The sequence below is a fragment of the Pecten maximus genome, chromosome 2 (assembly GCF_902652985.1).
Source record: "Pecten maximus chromosome 2, xPecMax1.1, whole genome shotgun sequence".
Taxonomy (NCBI): domain Eukaryota; kingdom Metazoa; phylum Mollusca; class Bivalvia; order Pectinida; family Pectinidae; genus Pecten; species Pecten maximus.
Genome location: NC_047016.1, coordinates 23347197 through 23368319, shown reverse-complemented (window position 1 = coordinate 23368319; position 21123 = coordinate 23347197). Strand labels below are relative to the sequence as shown.

At 37.7% G+C, this 21123-nt stretch overlaps 1 protein-coding gene and 1 long non-coding RNA gene across 3 annotated transcripts in view; one reads left to right on the top strand and one right to left on the bottom strand.

Moving 5' to 3' along the window:
• The first annotated feature begins 362 nt into the window (after window positions 1-362).
• On the top strand, window positions 363-3094 carry LOC117321553. The gene is made up of 2 exons (XR_004531379.1): window positions 363-2472; window positions 2527-3094. It is a non-coding gene; the product is annotated as an uncharacterized LOC117321553 (long non-coding RNA).
• A 1176-nt stretch (window positions 3095-4270) lies between these two features.
• LOC117321551 (tripartite motif-containing protein 3-like) overlaps window positions 4271-21123 on the bottom strand; it is a 54888-nt gene continuing 38035 nt past the window's right edge. The window contains exons 2-4 of one of the 2 annotated variants that reach the window (XM_033876000.1): window positions 11458-11587; window positions 6755-6973; window positions 4271-6046 (exon numbers count right to left, since the gene is read on the bottom strand). In XM_033876000.1, coding sequence (XP_033731891.1) covers window positions 5247-6046; window positions 6755-6973; window positions 11458-11467 — 1029 coding nt within the window. In that variant the 5' untranslated portion in view covers window positions 11468-11587 and the 3' untranslated portion in view covers window positions 4271-5246. The remainder of the gene's footprint in view (window positions 6047-6754; window positions 6974-11457; window positions 11588-21123) is intronic. The other variant, XM_033876001.1, reaches the window with a different exon arrangement.

Below are 21123 nucleotides of genomic sequence, written 5' to 3'. Positions count from 1 at the left end.
CTAATATGGCAATCTTACGGCCGAGGCGGTAAAAATGGCCGCTTTCCCACCCAAAACAGGACGATGACGCAGATTGATAGCCCTGTATTCAATGTATGTATTAAAACAATAACGATATTTGAACACCAGAAACCTACATTATACAAATTGCCATGATAATCTTGAGTTCGCTCACTGACATGACATAATTATGAAGTAATGACAGTATTATTTAGCTGGGATTATTAAAACTACACCTAATTTATTGTTCATGTGCTAGCTAATGAGATTCCTTATAAAGTTCATACACAGAGTTAATATTTATTGGGACTGGAGTGAAAGCTCACATGAAACAGTTTAGAGTTGTCTCCCTGTATCTGTCGGGATTGTACTCGCCGTTATACATTTTTATCTCCAGTTATTATCTTTTGGACAGTGCATTAATATCCATACCGTTTTCTAGTGGACGAATTTACATTATTTTGTGCCATTTTCTGCATGGCTTTTGTATAATGAAATAAGCATCGGTTTTACTATTCCATTTACCTTCCATGCTAATTTTCCCCGTCTAATTAATATCATACATATACTTCTGCTTTTCTATATAATCTTAATGTGTTATAGCGGATAGGAGGTATACTTTAAACTAGACTGGGCGATTGTATAGCATGTTGTGCCAAGAATAACAAAAAACAAACAAAGGAAATGTAATGTGCTTTAGTTGTGAAAATTGTATCCACCGAGTGCCGGTAACAACAACAGCATTTATTAAGGTCGGCAAATTTGTCTCGCAGTAAAGTCCTACACTAACTCACAAAAATCATATAGAGTTATACCTCATAGCATAACTTATACAGTCGCTTTACCTATATCAGTTGAACACAGACATTATTTGAGTGCTGTTTTGCGCGATGCGTGTTGAAGTATTCTCTATAACAGTAAGAACTATGCTATAACTCCAATGAGGTACTTTCCCATGATCCTCAAGATAATTATCGGATGTCATAGGTTAAAATACAAAATGTTTTACAATTACACCATGGCTATGCGTATTTACAAGTGTTCCATCGACAACACTGAGCTATTTGCATATAAAATGGTAAAAATCTACTACTTTTATACAGTCGACCTCAACCCTGGATACTCATACATACTCTTGATTCCGTCCCTTGTTAGATCACGGAATTAACTGGTACCAAGCCCACATAAATGAGCCAACAGAATTCATTTACTGGGACATTACACTGTTCAATGGTAATTACACTGACTCCCGTAAGTATCTGATAGCCTACATAGCTACCCACTAATCGTATCACGTAAACACTACTCAGGGTTAGTCGCCGTGTTTTCTTGCTTCGACCCCCTGACTTCTGTCTTGACCTCCACCCCTGGTCAATAGAGCCAGGAAAAAAGAGGTTTACACTGACCAATTCAATGGAAGACGTATGATATCCTCAACAATATCTACATGAACAATATTGTGTAACAACTATATGTAACGTATCCATACTGCATCATACATACAGGGAGCTACGGCATCTGACACATTGGTCTTACATTTCATCCAGACCCACAGGTAGATTGAATGGGTAGGTTTCTTATAACTGCTCTACTCAAAACAGAGAAATTAGATTTAAGTTTCTTTCAAATATGATTGTTATAAACAAAAACAAACATGTTTGAAAACGTGATCACAAAACGACAGCCAACGCACAGCATTTCAAAGATCATGTTTACAGAGTAGATTCTAACCAAACTTATCTTATCACGCTTTATTGGAGCCTTCGGGGTCTGGAACCATGCCATCCTCATACAAGCCGCACACCATTATTGCTTATTTAAATACACTTCTTTGGATTGGAATAACACCACACAATCATTCACCCATTACCAACGTCATCTGGTATCGTAAGCAGCATACATTACGAACATCACGTCCCACATTCCAAACTATCGTCTAGAAAACTAGCTATCGCTAGAGACTACCTGTGTTTAAATGTCACAATGTCACCTATACTCTAGCCCTACAGAGTGAATCTAATACACTAATCATTGACGGTAACAGAAGTTACTGGTCACTATGATTGTGTTGGAGTTAGTTACTGCGATTCAAACTGATAATGGTTTATGTAAATTACAACTGTTTTATTGGTTTTCAAAGTTAAGGATGAAATATTGGTTTCGGTTTCTATCGACGATGTGGTGATATAATGTGATGTTAGTTACTGTTGTGATGGATGTGATCTTATATCGGTTGTTATGGTTATAGATGTGTAGGTTATGATTTCTATTGTGACGTATTAGGTTATGATTTCTATTGTGACGTATAAGGTTATGATTTCTATTGTGACGTATTAGGTTATGATTTCTATTGTGACGTATTAGGTTATGATTTCTATTGTGACGTATTAGGTTATGATTTCTATTGTGACGTATTAGATTATGATTTCTATTGTGACGTATTAGGTTATGATTTCTATTGTGACGTATTAGGTTATGATTTCTATGGGGATGGATTATGTTATGATTTCTATTGTGACGTATTAGGTTATGATTTCTATTGTGACGTATTAGGTTATGATTTATATTGTGACGGATTAGGCTATGATTTCTATGGTGACGGATAAGGATATTATTTCTATACTGACAGGTAAGTAGTTGGTTTCTGTAGGTATAGATTTGGTGTTAGGTTCTGTGGTGACGCATTTTATGTTAGTTTCTATGGTGATGGATTAGGTTATGATTTCTATGGTGTACATATTTGGTGTTAGTTTCTGTGGTGACTGATTATATGTTAGTTTCCATGGTGACGGAGTTGGTGTTGATTTCTGTGGTGATTGACTGGGTGTTGGGTGCTGTAGTGATATACATGGCTTTGGGTGTCTGTGGTACGGATGCTGTGTTAATTTTACGGTGATAGAGGGAGTAAGGTTGATTGCATTGTGGTAATCAATGTGGTTTTGGTTATTGTGGTGTTAAGCTGGAGGTGATTGCCGTAGTGGCAGTGTTTGTTAAAACAGTACTTGAGGTATTGTGGGTGGGCCAGTAATGTTATCCCTGTGACACATGACTGACGAATGTATGTACAGTAATAATAAAGACTATATATAATTAATCGGATAGAAAATTGTCATTTATCCTTGAAATTATTTATTGAACATATGCTGTTTACATACAGCATTTAAACAAAGGATACTTCTTTATGGCAAAGATCGATCCATGAGGATAGCCATTGCGATCACAAATAGAAACTACAGTGCCGATTCTACATCTGCAAGGAAGAAACGTTTGTATCGATCGAGGAAACACATTTAACATGCTTAGAACGCAAGCTCCCTATCATTACTGATGTACCAAAGTTTTATTAAAGATAGATAACAAACACTATATCGTTCAAAATCTCAGGAGGATTAATTCACAAGAAAGTTTTGAATTTACCAAAACAATCGTTATATCTGTAAAGCGACGGCAACGATAATGTTCCATGGGAGCACATCACCGCCCTATTACCATAAAATATCGCCCACGCTCCTGGTCGTGATCTGATTTTGAAACCGAACACTATGTTGAAACAGCAATGCTGATTGGCAGAGACTTCTACGCCTACACATTGACGTCATCGAGTACAAAAAGCCAGTGAATCAATATTTTTCGACTTCCTTCGTTCCCACGTAGTTATCATTTGGTATTGTTTATACGATTGCGTTTTTTTTGTCGAGAATTCAGAAAAACAAGATGCTGGAAATGAGTCGTTCTGTTTGTTTCCTGTTTCTGTTGTAATAAATCTATTTGAACCTTTGCACACTAGTATTGTACTCGAAAGTGTTCTTTTGAATTTGTCGTTTAAGTGTTTACATTTATATCTATGTATGATGTCGTGTTCATATTATTTGTAGACATATATCAGTGTATTCCTATTTCTGTTAATCGAGGAAATTTATCAACTACAGGTACATGTCGGTATTTATCAGCGATACGTTTATATAACGGTGTGTCGATCTATCTGTACTTCGGTACTTTTTAACCATTGTATGCAATAAGGAGGATACCCAAAATTAATTTATCGAGGAAGTATTAAGACATAAATTTGATTTTATTCGAAAGCACACCATATACCGTTTGGTATTCATTAATCAATATTAATTAATGTATTACACGTAATTATCGTTAGATAGATAAATAAATAGATAGATAAATAAATAGATAGATAAATAAATAGATAGATAAATAGATAGATAAATAGATAGATAAATAAATAGATAGATAATTAAATAGATAGATAAATAGATAGATAAATAGATAGATAAATAAATAGATAGATAATTAAATAGATAGATAGATAAATAGATAGATAAATAATATTCCTGAATGAGAAAAGGGTACCGGTAGCAGGAACCGAAAATGAAAGTCTATCAACATAAGAGTTCGATGTTTTGTTTGAAGCTTAAAGAAAATGAGGGTTTTGTCAGACGCAGTAGCTGAGGACTATTTCCATACATTCCATAGACAACAATATAACGTTATAGCTATGTCTAATCCTATGTTAGATTATTTCATATTGCAAAGAGTTGCTTACCAAACCTTTACACACTCGCACCCACAGCTATCTACCTATCTACGGGCACATTACTAACTACATCACTGTACACAATATCACTGGATGCATAGTAAGCCACGGTGTACCAGTCCTGGTCAAAAGCGCGTGCACATGTGTAGTACGTCCAAGTTTATCAAATGTGATTTGTTTGATTGACATTCTAACCCCATGTCATAAAAATGGACTAGTCTTATCGGTAGAGTTGTTGAGTCCATTTTTAAATTGGGGTAACACGAACAACGTTGATTTCACTAGACCATATACCGGAAGATTACCCTTAGTCCCCTCTTGTGTACATATTTCTGAGTAGTAGAGCGTGACACACAGAATATATATTATTCTTATAGTGATATGATTTGGCTGTTGTATTGATAATATTTTCTTAGTTTCTTACAATGTACCTATCTCCGTTTTATTCAGCATAATTACCCAAAATTGCTGTTTTGTTCGAAAACAATTAAAACGCTCATATTAAGAATATAATTATTATTAGCATGTCCTAAACGTTTGAATGCCATTGTATAGCATTCCTCGGATTACTGTCTGAGTATATACTTCCGGTTTAGGGGCTAGTGGTACCTTGTGTCATTGGAAGACATTCGCCAACACGCTGGCTCTCTCTCTCACTCTCTCGTAACCATGGTAATAACACATTGAGAAAAAATATTCTTTAAACATTAATTGCATAGAACTGCACTGAGTTAACGGACTTGTAATCATCATAATGGTATTTATAGATACAGATCTCGTGTTTTTTATCCGTGTCATAGTTTGTCAGGACTAATCGTCCAGGTGCTGCAAAAGCCAAGCACCTTGGGTTTGTCAGCCCGTCCTTTGATGTGAGAACCTCCCAGAGCCGGCCATTCCGCGCCAGCAGATAGACAGTCGAGTTACATATCACAAGGATGTTTCCATCCGCGTCCACACACATCCCTTGTAAGGTCACAAAACTTTCATTCATTAGTTTAAAATCGTTTTGTTTGAAAGTTCTCAAACCTCGTCCTTCGAATGAGAATATTTTGATGCAGCTGTTCCCAGAATCGGATACAATAATGTGTTTGTCTTTGTCGAAGCACACGAAGTACGGATAATCGAACTCGTAGTGGTCACTACCGTACTCTCCAAACCCATGAATTACGGATCCATCCTTTCGAAATACCGTCACACAATGTTTACAAATGTCTGTGACCGCTAGGTCGCCATCTTTAGAAATATCAAGGCCATACGGGATATCAAAAATCTCGTTGTCCCCAATCATCTGCACTAGCTGACCCTGGAGAGAAAATATCTTCACGCATGCGTTTACACTGTCTGTTAAGGCCACATGTCCGTCTGTTGTCATGGCAACACACATAGGAAAATTGATCTGGTCCACCTTGCATCCTCGCGTCCCAAAATTTGATTTAAAGATTCCTTCGCTTGTGAAAATCTGTATTCGGTGATTGTCAGTATCAGCTATGACGATATCGCCTGCAAAAGAAAGCATTTCCCAAGGGATAAAACCACCTTCGATAACCCTATCATACTGGTATGTCTGACTGTCTACATCCATGTTATATGGTCATAGGGGGCTCCCCAAATCACTCCCAATATAAACATTTATCACATTACTACATGTTGTTGTAGGAGATCGATAGTTTTAATTATGGACTACTTTGGAAATCCAATAATATTCTTGCGTACGAGGGTGTGTCAGGCTTTTTGTGATAGGTTTCATTCCCAAAGCGGTAAACAATTCCACCTTTAACTCATTTCTCCCTCCCTCTTTAGGTATTTCAACGCATGACACCAAGCCTCTATTTCAGTTCATTCCGCTGACCCCCTGGCACACCATCAGTAGACACAATCAGTGTCAGAGCCTGTAATCTTGTTACATTGATGGCCATGTGACTTATTTGAACTCACCACTGAGTCCGTCTGCTACCGTGTTTCTCAACGCAATGCACCCAATATTTCCCAATGATATTAATACGTTCTAATTTTGGACCACATTACTACACCGGCAGTCGAACTCATTTGCATTCATTAAGTTTTAATATGATTATCAATTATTGTAAAATCAGGTTCTAATCTTGCTACAGCCAATTAAATCAGACGGAAATACCGATAATCATGCCAGATGATATTGAAAAACAGATGTCCATTGGTTATCAAAATGTCGCAAGATGAAAGGTTTACCTGATTTTGTGACGCATATGCCACACGGGTTGTTGAATTGGCAGCGGCCCCGACCCCGCTTGCCAATCCGGCGAATCAGTTTCTGATTCTCCATGGCTACCTTCCGGTCCTGCGTATACGAGGAAATGGTTTCCCGGAGGAGATGCATCATTTGGGAGGCAAAAGGGTTGTCTCTCAAACATGAAGCCGTTTTTGATGGAGTCGGGACAACTGAGTTATCTGCAAAGACAGTAACAAATGACATTTTTATCAATTCATATTCATTAAAGTATCTTTTTTTTTTTTAAATGGGTCGAATCGATCTACCGTTGCATAACTAACAGTATTTTACGGTGGTAATTGTGAGCTACATTTATATAATTTATCAGCAAACACATTGAGATTGTTACATACAATGTAAGTAGCAGTTATGGATGGAAACTGATATCAACAACTACTGTTATGAGAGTATGAACTATATTAGTTACCAATTGGGCCGCCTTTGAATTACATTAACAGAAGTTACAAATGAAAGGTGGCTATGTACTGCATTTACAACAGTTACCAATGGGGTGGCTATGTACTGCATTCACAACAGTTACCCATGGGGGTGGCTATGTACTGCATTTACAACAGTTACCCATGGGGGTGGCTATGTACTGCATTTACAACAGTTACCCATGGGGGTGGCTATGTACTGCATTCACAACAGTTACCCATTGGGGGTGGCTATGTACTGCATTCACAACAGTTACCGAATGTTGCCATGAAATGCATTAACACTACAGTAGCTGTCGAAAGGTTTGTTTTTGAACTAACACCAAATCTCGCTCGAGAGGGTTTTTAGCCATGAGTAGTGACCTGTAAAGATTAACGAAAATCGTTTCCAATCTCTTTGCATTATATAAAATGGGAACAGGAGACTTTAACCATTTTGATGCCCTTGGAATTCAGTGTTTCAAGTAATGTATACATTTCCGTTTCCTATTTCTTTATTGGAATATACCAATCCCGTAACTATTAAAAAAAAAAACACCATTTTTTTTTTTTTTTATCTTTTTTTTTTTTGATTTTTTTACGAATCTGGAAACCAGGCTCTCCCATGTCAGCTTTACATTTATGATCACCAACACGAAGTCAATTGTATCACGTGACTAGAGTTTCCGGCTATATTAAAACACAACCCATCCTTTACAGGTCTGTAAAGTAAGGGTTTTTATTTATTCATTTCTATAAAAATGTTTTATTCAACATTCGTAAAATTACCGTAAATAGAAGTTGCATATTAATGTCGACCTGTGGTATATATGGCAATTCACTACCTTACTGAATATCCCAAAGGTAAAAGAAACCGGTCAATACACAAACCCTGTGATAGTAACCATGTATTATTTATCTACAATGGACGAGACCCGGGGAGATTTATTTCTGACTTATACACCAATTTACAGTCGTTCCGACCTGATATCGACTCGGCTAGCGGTAATTACGGTATCTAAACATGCGATCACTTTGCAATCGTCTCTCTCACAGAATATGTTCCAAATCTTCATGTTCTTTACTTAAGATCAGCAAAAAATTATTTTACCTGGGGAGCTGTTAACCCATTGTGTTAATAAGACAATTGTTAGACCCCCAAGATAATATTGTAGACAAAATTCTCAAGGTGTACAGGTCCTACCTATTCCATGTAAGTGTTATTGCAGTTGATACTCTTACTTTAAAACCTAACTGCGCAGATACAGATGTCTTATAAGACGAGAAAAATCTATCCTTATAATGTCCGGAAATGTGTATCGGAATATCACCATAATTCATACCGGTATTAGAGGATCATCCTCTATACAGCCTGTTTTAATATAGAAACCCATAGAAACACGTGTACAATGATAAAACAACTCATAAAACAACAAACAAGGGCTATTTTTGTAGCATTCAGTGGAACGTTATTCCTATTTGCCATAAAGTCATCGGCTACCTGCGTCAGTCTTCCTTACAACGGTAAATGAGACAAATGCTACATTTCCGTACCTTCCCAAGGTGTGGCTAGCTAGCCTTCACTTGTCTCATCACGTGCCGTAAGAGGTCTAATATTATGAGAACATGGTCAATACACAACAACGAGTACAAAGGCTGTGGTCTCGGATTGTTCAAACATTGCAACATTCACACAATATCAAGTTAACATTAACGAGACAATCCTTTTTATCGACTTCTGATACATACAAACGGAAAGGATTTAATGAAACTATGCTTCTGTTTGAGTAACAGAACCACAAAAAATGTTATAATCGACACAAACTAATTTTGTATCCAATCCTCTCTAAAACATTTGTAAAAAAATCTTCTTATACCACAATGAAAACCTCTCACAGTATGAAGACATCCTACATGTTTGTGTTTTACTCACAAACAATATAAATACGATATATTTCGGTAGATTTTTGACCGATGATGGCGAGTGACCATTTGACTGTTGGAGGCAGAGAGAAACTCTAATTTCTTTATTTCTAAATGTTTCTTAGAAAATACCTCGTCACTTTTATGTACCAAGAATAAAAACAAACATTTAGGGTTATAATATGTCGTTCCAAAATTTGTGAATTTGTAGTATATGGATTGTCTGTGAATATTTAACATGCAATACTGGAAAAAAGCAAAGCTGTTACATATACATTCAAACCTGTAATAAGTTGCCTTCCAAGGGAGGCAATAAAACAGTCATATATGACAGTCGTCTCTTAATCCTGGTTCAGGTAACTAGTGTGGTAAATAGCATTTAAAATCCGGTCACATATGAGAGGGAGTCACTTCAGAGTCAAATGTTCTTGAAATAAAGTAATTCCTAAATGTCATTACTGGAGTGGTATTATTTTAAATCTTACGTGTTAACTATATCATGTGTTAACTATATCATGTGTTAACTATATTATGTGTTAACTATAGCATGTGTTAACTATATTACATGTTAATTTCATTATGTGTTAACTATATTACGTGTTAACTATATTACGTGTTAACTAACTGTATTATGTGTTAACTATATCATGTGTTAACTATATCATGTGTTAACTATATCATGTGTTAACTATATCATGTGTTAACTATATTACATGTTAATTTTATTATGTGTTAACTATATTACGTGTTAACTACAGTATGTGTTATGTCCCTGAATGCCATTTAACATGTGGATATAACTTAATATCCTGTTCAACGCTCAATCTAGTGAAATGTTTTAGATGCGGGCCATACTCTACCGATATTTATTAAATAATGTAAGATAATTCTCTATTAACGTTCTACATGTTATACAGGTATCAGAGTGATTTTGCGTTACATCTTCATTTCAATTTTTTTCTAAATATTATGTTATACTAACTAATTATCTATTAGTTTTCCATTGACTTGCAATTTTGTCAATGAAATCTGATGAAATAAAAATCTGCAGGTATACTGCAACAAAAAAGGTAAGATGTACTGGTTTTACATAAAAGCATGCATTATTCTGTGCCCATCTGTAGTAAGATCAACTGATCTGAGAAAAAATCATGCATTATTATGTGCCCATCTGTAGTGCAATCGAAAAAGAAGCAAACATGGAATAAAACACTTTTTGTAACATGCTATCGGAGAAATGCATTATTAAACACATCTTATACATTTCAGATGAATCGAAACACTACGATTTTGGGTTGCATTTCCCCACGGTCTTTCTGTTGTGTAACAAGTGTTCATATCTACCTGATACTGATAGGCGCGAGCTCATCTATTATATATGGTAAAGATCTGCATATTTTACAAGATACAACTGCTCAGGAACCTATAGGAGTTTATAAATCTGAACGAAGAAACACTGTCCAACAAAAACCATTTACACCATGCTTATTTCATAGTTACGTGTAACACTCTCAAGCTGGTGGCCTAAAACTGGCAGGATCTATAAGAACATTAACCCATGGGACATGGGTAAGATCAATCGTTCTTGGCTTTAAATACCTCATGGTTCTACAAACACCAGGCGTCATACAGACGTCATACAGACGTCATATAGACATCATACAGACGTCATACAGACATCATACAGACGTCATACAGACGTCATATAGACATCATACAGACATCACATAGTCCTGTTATTCTACATATTCCTACATTAAGACGCATTTGCTAAAACAATTTTGGAATAGGTTAACGTGCCTGAAGATTACTCAAATATATAATATAATATAATATAATATAATATAATATAATGAATAACTTGAACATAGTTTCAATGCTATGGAGATATAATACAAAAAACTAAAACGGTTTATTAAGAGTACCCTCCATTTGTTGGTGTAATATATCTCGATACCATCAACACATATGTTTTAAGTTAATCCTTGTTATCTAATTTACTATACACAATCCCTGTGGCAATCCACTTTTGATGATGAACTTTTGTCTCACAGATATTATTACGCCGCTGTATGAGCCAATCAAAATCTATGTTACAAACGGCGACGGCATTTTACGTTGAGGGCTGATAAATTATTTTCAGGCAAGAAAATGCAGATTAATATGATAAAATATAATATAAAATAGTATAATATGATATAATCAACTATAGATAAAATGTAAAAATTGGCAAAAAAATAGTCCATTTCTAAGTTTACATAAACAAAAAACTATAGATAGAATAAATAAGAAAAATAAACCCTCTGCTCAAGGAAGGTACATACCCTGTCTCATTACTAGTAGTGCTTTGGGTTCGTCAGAAGAAGTCGTTTGAAGAAATAAGAAATTGTGGTCGCTGTGACTTTGAACCAAAACTATGGGCCACTTTTATCATCTTGAATTTGGTTACGGAACCTGTGAGGGTGAAAAAGCACATCATACTGCAATCTACATGAAACCCAATTGTTAAATAGAGAGCGACCCATCAGATCAATTAGAAATAGATATACGAGGATACAAGTATAGGCATGCAGGTCCATGATAAAAGGTGTATACCTTCAGAGATCATCCGAACGTTTTGGGCGGTGATTCCTCAGTAGAAAGGTGTTGTACAAAGACACAGGGAGAAATGAGCCTTTATACGGCAGCATGAGAAGCTAATTACACTGTGCAGGGACAAATCGTGATAGCAGGTCACTTAAACATGACGTTATTGAAATCATTCCAACACTCCTTCAGCATGTATTTATATAAAATGCTATGATCGCAATACCCCAGTGTCTCGCGCGTCCTATTGTGAATCGTCTGCCGCCTCCACTATAAGTCAACATCAGTGCCATGTCTGATGAGTTGTAGGTAGTCCTCTGAGGTTTATACACTGTGTACTGACGATCTATTTAATGTCTGCCTCTGTTCAAGAAATTACCCTTTTTATCCTAAACGTCTTAAGTAGGAAATCGGTTCTCTCTCTTTCACTCTCTGTCTTTGTCTCTGTGTCTCTTTGTCTCATTCTCTGTCTCTTCTTTGTCTGTCTGTCTGTCTGTCTGTCTGTCTGTCTCTCGAAAGAAAATTCGTACGATACATTGAAGCATTTCTAAAAATTCCAAACAAGTTGCAAAATCATTGAATTGCCTTGCTAGGGTATATATGTTCGTTATACACGGTCACAAACGTTACTAAGAGAGAAAAACAAGATGGCGGATGCATCTCTAGCCCTTAAGTAAGTTGTGTCTTACTTTTTACACTTATTCCACGACTTCCCATTTATCGATATGGTCGAAAGTACATTTGATACATGCAAGATTCTTGGACTGGCAACGGATCATTCTCAGAATATGTGGTTGTTTCAAACATTCAAAGACCATTCTCGTATACTGTAACTTTGACTGTGTTTTCGTCAGGAAAATCACGTAAATTTGTAGCAATAATCCACACTGAAATACTATTAATAACACTTGTCATTTTTAAACCAAAAATGTTGATGTACTAGTAAATTGGGGAGTCGTGTTTAAATGAACATGTTTTTGACATTATCCCATCTCAATATTCCGTTTAAGCTTAAATTGTCGGATGAAACAACGACCTGACGAAAACACCGCCAAAGTTACGAGTATACGAGAATCGTCTTTGAATGTTTGAAACAACCACATATTCTGTAAAAAAAAAAATCCGTTGCCAGTCAAAGAATCTTGGATGCATCAAATGTACTTCCGACCATATTGATAAATGGAAAGTCGCGGGATAGGAGTTAAAAGTAAGATAGACTTACCGTGAATCGAGAGATGTCTCCACCATCTTTGTTCTTTTAGTAACGTTTATGACGTAGTTTCCCCGCCATGTTATATATATGACAGAGCCTTGCATGCCAACAACCAAACAACATATTTTGTATTAAATTGTCAAATTCAAAACCAGTACTTTTCACTTTCATTTTTGTTCCTTTTTTAAAATTCTAACTACTATACATGAGCCTTACGGATAAATCATATTATGTATTAAGTTGCGCAAGACCCGAAGTCGATTATAAGGACAAACTATTTAAAAATGATTTGTACAGACATGAATATGATTATAAATTCCTTTATTAACATCAGTTGACAGTATATGTGGAAACACCTTTAGAGCTTACCCAAGCGAATAACGAGGTCATCTAATGTATATAGACATGTATCCATGTACGAGGGACTTTGTTAATTGTAGTTTTTAAAAAAGAACAAAAAGGTTGCTCCTAATTTGTATTATAAGTAACAGATTAAGTTGACGAAGATCAGACCAGAAAAGTGTGTTTATTGATGAGTCCCGTAACAGTGACGGGGGATCGGGACGTTCTGCCCTGTAACAGTGACTGGTGTTCGGGACGCTCTGCCCTGTAACAGTGAGTGACTGGTGGTCGGGACACTCTGCCCCGTAACAGTGACTGGTGGTCGGGACACTCTGCCCTGTAACAGTGACTGGTGGTCGGGACACTCTGCCTGTAACAGTGACTGGTGGTCGGGACACTCCGTCCTGTAACAGTGACTGGTGGTCGGGACACTCTGCCCTGTAACAGTGACTGGTGGTCGGGACGCTCTGTCCTGTAACAGTGACTGGTGGTCGGGACACTCTGCCCTGTAACAGTGACTGGTGGTCGGGACACTCTGTCCCGTAACAGTGACTGGTGGTCGGGACGCCCTGCCCTGTAACAGTGACTGGTGGTCGGGACACTCTGCCCCGTAACAGTGACTGGTGGTCGGGACACTCTGTCCTGTAACAGTGACTGGTGGTCGGGACACTCTGCCTGTAACAGTGACTGGTGGTCGGGACACTCCGTCCTGTAACAGTGACTGGTGGTCGGGACACTTTGTCCCGTAACAGTGACTGGTGGTCGGGACACTCTGTCCCGTAACAGTGACTGGTGGTCGGGACACTCTGCCCTATAACAGTGACTGGTGGTCGGGGCACTCTGCCCTGTAACAGTGACTGGTGGTCGGGACACTCTGCCCTATAACAGTGACTGTTGGTCGGGACACTCTGTCCTGTAACAGTGACTGGTGGTCGGGACACTCTGCCCTGTAACAGTGACTGTTGGTCGGGACACTCTGTCCTGTAACAGTGACTGGTGGTCGGGGCACTCTGCCCTGTAACAGTGACTGGTGGTCGGGACACTCTGCCCTGTAACAGTGACTGGTGGTCGGGACACTCTGCCCTATAACAGTGACTGGTAGTCGGGACACTCTGTCCTGTAACAGTGACTGGTGGTCGGGACACTCTGCCCTGTAACAGTGACTGGTGGTCGGGACACTCTGCCCTGTAACAGTGACTGGTGGTCGGGACACTCTGTCCCGTAACAGTGACGGGTGGTCGAGACAGTCTGTCCTGTAACAGTGACTGGTAGTCGGGACGCCCTGCCCTGTAATAGTGGCTGGTAGTAGGGACACTCTGTCCTGTAACAGTGACTGGTGGTCGGGACACTCTGCCCTGTAACAGTGACTGGTGGTCGGGACACTCTGTCCTATAACAGTGACTGGTGGTCGGGACACTCTGTCCTATAACAGTGACTGGTGGTCGGGACACTCTGCCCTATAACAGTGACTGGTGGTCGGGACACTCTGCTCCATAACAGTGACTGGTGGTCGGGACACTCTGCTCGGAATCCCTAACGTTCCATCAACGGAAACTCCGTATAATCCACTTATTGATTAGCCGATTTGCTCTCTACAACAAAAATATGCTGCCGGTGGTTTGTAAGTATTTTGATCAATTGAATATAACCTGACCGAGGCCATGAGGGAGCAGAGGTCGTACTATCTCGAGGTTCGTCCTAGGACTTGTCGGGTTTATGATCGAAGTACATCCATTGAACAGTTTTCTATAGCATGATGAAGACAGACACAACATTTGGCAATCCTGCTGTCGCATTAACGAGGAAATTGTAGTTTACAAAATATCAATCGTTATTGTAAAACAACGTGACCACGCCCCTCCCATTACAGATAGCAGTTTAATAGGCCTTACAATGATGAGGATGATCACATTTATAGAACATTGATCTGGTAACAAACACATTAAGTCACGATTCACTGTACTAACAATAGGGTCCTGTACAACACTACGTACAACCATAGGGCCAACATACCTATCATCACTGTGCAGTGGAGGGCTTAGGAGTTTATATTAAGAACAGTATTAAGTATTGATTTTTATAAAATGATATATGAAAATGCAAATTATTTCTCAATTAACAGGCCATTAATCTATGTATCTAATACGTGACCGTATACGCTATTGATTATACAAAAATAGGACTATTGTAAAGCCGATGGAATTATTGTTTGCATGTTTAACAGTTTTACTACAAAAATACAAGAGAGTAAGCACAGAAAAGATTGTTCGGCATCTTCATTTCTGACTGATTCTTAAAACTTATACAATAAAATACACGGATACATCGTAAAATTCCGATTATCAAATGATGTACTGCACAAGCATGGGAATGCTTATTGAAATTTTCGCTATAAGATATTCTGCCGTATTTGGGATTAAAACCCCGAATTTCACTACAAGATGTCAACATCTAGCACTCATCAAAACTGCTTTTTATGATACTGGGAACTTTTCGGGCGATATGAGTACTGATGTGATTTGATAAACAACCCACCATATATTGCACACGGTACTTTAGTTGCTTGCTACAGAATATGAAATCATCCCTCGCAGGTAAATTTGTCAACTCCAGTCGATATGTCGTTTTATTTCTAAAACCTATCAGGAACCAGACGTTGGATTCCAGTGTACTAATAACACTCCAGTATCAATTTATTAAACTAATACTCTGTATTACATAAACCGCCTACACGAAAGATATAGGCCTGCCTCCGGGACGACCCAGGTGTCGTAGGTGGATACATCTATTTCAAGAACCACTTGAAACATTTACCGCCCGCATAGACACGATCTTTGAGTTAATACCATTCCATATCGCGTATAATATACTTTCATATGTCAGTTTATGTGTGTACTGTCATATTTTGGCCTAGAATTGTATGCCGGGTGTGTCCTCGATTTGACCTAGATTTGTATGGCGGGTGTCCTCGATTTGGCCTAGATTTGTATGGCGGGTGTCCTCGATTTGACCTAGATTTGTATGGCGGGTGTCCTCGATTTGGCCTAGAATTGTATGCCGGGTCTGTCCTCGATTTGACCTAGATTTGTATGGCGGGTCTGTCCTCGATTTGACCTAGATTTGTATGGCGGGTGTCCTCGAAAAAGCAGAAGACGCTTACCCCCCCCCCCCCCCCCCCCGAACCGAAACGCCTGGTCTTATTCATCTTACTATTTTTCATTGTATCCATGTAAATTCATATTTCATTTATCGTTTGCCTCCATTTAATATATTTTGAGTTAGAGTATGCTCTCGTTATGTAAGAGTTCGCGGTGTAGTATCAAATATTCTACCATGTTTGCTATGCAACGCCAGTTCTGATTGGTTTAAAACCATGTATTATTTTCCAATAACCCACGCTAGTGCCAATAATACACGGTCGTGAGTCACGGCTGTTACAATTTTATATATATAATATCCACCCGTTTTATAAAAGGTCTATAGCCGAGTGGGCTAATGGGTTAGTCTTTCAATAATTTTTTATCACGACGCTAGTTCGAATCCTACGGAGGCCCCCCCCCCCCCCCCTTTTTTTTTTATCTTTTTTTTTTTATCTTTTTTTATTTTAATTTTCAAAATCAATTCCATATGATAGATGCTCTTGATCGTACTTGCCTGAATATTTCATCAACAAATAATGCAATACTCAAGAAATAAATTACAAGGTTTTCTCGGGGTTTCTTTGCTGTTTTTCTATTCGAAAGAGGTCGATCTCAGAATTAAACAGTACATGGTAGAATAGAAATAATCAACTTTGACTCGTGTATTGTTGCAGGATATACAACTCGGACTCGGATATTTTGCAATTTTAATTAATAACTCAGGCCTGTGGCCTTCGTTATTAATTTAATTGCAAAATATCCTCGTCCTCGCTGTATATCCTGCAACAATACACGAATCATCGTTAATTATTTCTTAAACAAAACATTATTACCCATTCGTCGAGCGCATGGTTGTTTAATGATTTCAGAAGATGTCTTTATTTCAATTTGTTCTTAATTCCTGCTTATTCATGAAGCCTGATGACTTATATGTATACTCAGCATTAAGTAGAAGTTCGATGAGGATGAAATGTATGTGTTAGAGTTAAAACAAACTTGGCGTTAATGGTGGTCGACCAGATATGGCACGATTTAATCACCGTTTTGATATACATGTAGTATACTGTGGTGCTTTCATAATAATATATTGTGGTAATGTCGTCCGGTTTTTGTTCTTTTTTTCTTTTGCTTTTGTTATTCTAACCCAGTACACTCCTTATCTGTCATAACCTTTACATGCGAATGACTCTCCAAATAGGGCAGCCACTTCAATTGTGTTGGTCAGACATATACAGGTAATTTGGACGTGTGTTGTTCTTCAGAAGACAAGTATAGTAATATCTTGCGTTGAGAACTTTTATAAGAACTGGTATGTGATACATGTGATAAAAGAAAGAAAGTGTTGCTGACCATCCAAATTAATCACAGCGTTTCATCATTATAAAATATCATGATGTCCAAAACAGTATATTTCCTAAGGTTAAGTACATTTATCAAAGAAAACAATAACAGTGTATATTCCTCTGATCAATCAAACCAAATTTCATCAACATATTTTGAATACTTTCAGCCCTCTGTATATTCTCGCCAGCGCATTGTATTACTTTATCGTTTGTGGGGTTTAAATTGACCATATTTGAAGATTTGTATGAGCCGCTTTCTTATTAAACAATTAGTTGTGATATAGTTATGGAACAGAATACTCACTCCTCGGCATGCACTCGACTATCTCATTCACTGACTTCTTAACTATACATAATGACAATGCTAGTAAGTACAGTAGATCGCAAAGATATACATTGTAATTATAACTTTATACTGCTATTAACTCGAAAGTGTGTATCCCCAACATCGCATACAACAATGCACTTCATGTGAATCTCGTAAACAAACGCAAAACATCACGCGAGCTTTTTCCCCAAACCATTCCAATTTTCGTTTTCTTGGCAACTAGCCAGGATAGCAGCTCAAAGTTCTTCATTCAGTATTTTGGAAAATCGATACCTAACTACATGTAAATTTAATGTGTGTTCTAGCTGATTTGGAGCATTTTGCGTGTTTTAGTTCGCTGAAAAAAAAAATTCAATGGAAGGTTCTATGCAGGTCGTAGCTATAAGTCATGTGATTGAAGATAACATGATCTATATTTAGTGCTGTGTGCTCCTGTTATCGGACAGGTTATTGGTAGTCTGTAGTGAACCTCACTAGGAATCGAAACGGAGAGAGTAGACATCCCGTTATGGCTTGAAATAAGGACAAGGCTATCGTCACTTACTTACCGTAAAGATTTCACACGCATCATATGACTATACAATTTATAAAACGTTTTAAGTTTTTAATTTTTTTTTAAAGTTTAATATTATATGGATACACTATCTGTACAATGTAAATTAGCGGAGAAACACGATAAACAATTAAAGACCATTGTATGATATTTATCGTATAAAATATATTTTGGAATAACTATGAATAACATAAATAATAATTCCCATTGTCTAACTTTACAAATTAGTTATAATCATTAAGTTAGGGGACACGTTTCGCTTTTCACTTATCTTAGTCAAATTAAAACAGCTGTATGGTGACCCTAGAATTACTTACGAGTCCTAGAAGGACGAAACAGTTGTATGGTGTCCCAATAATTGCTGACGAGTCCTAGAAGGACGAAACAGTTGTACTGTGTCCCAATAATTACTGACGAGTCCTAGAAGGACGGAACAGCTGTATGATGTCCCAATAATTACTGACGAGTCCTAGAAGGACGAAACAGTTTTATGGTGTCCCAATAATTACTGACGAGTCCTAGAAGGACGAAACAGTTGTATGATGTTACAATAATTACTGACGAGTCCTAGAAGGACGGAACAGCTGTATGATGTCCCAATAATTACTGACGAGTCCTAGAAGGACGAAACAGTTGTATGATGTTACAATAATTACTGACGAGTCCTAGAAGTACGGAACCGTTTGATATAGTTTTATATAATTAAGTTATTCCGCATATATTGTATGTTACTAAATTCATATTTAAAGGCGCTATTCTCTTGTGTGTATTATGTACCAAGCTTCTGCGCATATATGATGTATCCAGACAGGCCTTCTTGCCAGAGATAATAACATCGGGGTTGTTATATTCCCTCGGAGCTTCAGCGCAGTGTAGTCAATAAGGTTTATAACACACGTGGGTACGTTGTGATCCTCTAGAGCCCACCTGAAAGGTACACAATTGGACAAGACCTTGTTTAATTTAACTATGACTGTACTGGCAATGCTTATTATGGGAGCATGACTCGATTTACAATTCTATTGAGTGGTTATGGAGTTACGCGTATTTCACTCTCATAATGTTAGTTTGTTAATAATTCTTAGAACAGCAAAATCAGTGTTATCACAATGGTCACATGACCAAACGGTGTTATAGTCCCGCCCCTGTACTGTATCCTCTACGTACTGAAAGGTATAGCATTAATATACTTTGATAAGATATCATCCATCTGACCAAGAATGTATCTAACATTGTAATGGTATGGTCCCGCAGACTTCTAGATCACTTTTACACTGTGTTATGTTGTGATCCTCCAGACCCCTAGATCACGTTTATAATGTGTTATGTTGTGATCCTCCAGACCCCTAGATCACCCCTAAATCACGTTTACAATGTGTTATGTTGTGATCCTCTAGACCCCTAGATCATCCCTAAATCACTTTTACACTGTGTTATGTTGTGATCATCCAGACCCCCAAATCACGTTTACACTGTGTTATGTTGTGATCCTCTAGACCCCTATATCATCCCTAAATCACTTTTACACTGTGTTATGTTGTGATCCTCCAGACCCCCAAATCACGTTTACAATGTGTTATGTTGTGATCCTTTGACCCCTAGATCACCCTCTAGCTAAATCACGTTTACAATGTGTTATGTTGTGATCCTTCAGACCCCTAGATCACTTTTACAATGTGTTATTTTTTTATCCTCTAGACCCCCACTGCTGTGTAGTCCATTAAACAGGTTCAATGATTTCCGTCTGGGCTTGGTTTATATAGGACACCACCGTGCACTTTCTTACCAGTGGAACTGTGTCCATTCTCATGCGTCTTTGTTTGGGGGAGTGATCAATGGAGAGCACTGTGTTAAGTGCCACGTAAGAACTGTCCACCTCTCCAACAGCAGTAGAAGTCAGTACAGCTTACACAGAAAGTAATGTTCAATAAAAAGTAAGCTCATTAAAACCAATTTGTAAACATAGTATATGTTCTGTTTTGAGTAAAGTATATCTTGTGTTATTAACCCCCTCCAATCGGTTTTATTTATAAAATCAACGACCAAATGCAAAAAAAATGGGAAAATGCATGCGCGAACATAACCATGCTGTGAGGTTGTAACAGCTCGGATAGACTAGTATACTGTAGAGATCCATACCAATTACGGACCTAGCGGATCTGTTATGTAACACTTGATACCGCTTTTACAAAACGTGTAGGTGACAAAAGCATTGCAATAAAACATGAACCAATGCCATTAAACAAATTAAAATGTGTTGTACTGTAAGTAGCTGACTTTTTATTTTGCCTTTTTCCTTAAGTTCCATCAGAAAAGCAATTTAGTAAGATTTTGCTCGGTTTTCCTCGAGCGATTTCAAGTACAAATATTTCAAAGCTGGTTGATTTGCCTGTCATCGTGTCTCTGAGGATGATTTTAATTCGTGACTTTAGTCGATCAAGTACAGGGCGCTTATCCTCTAGGAATATTGTTGTAGGACAAGGTA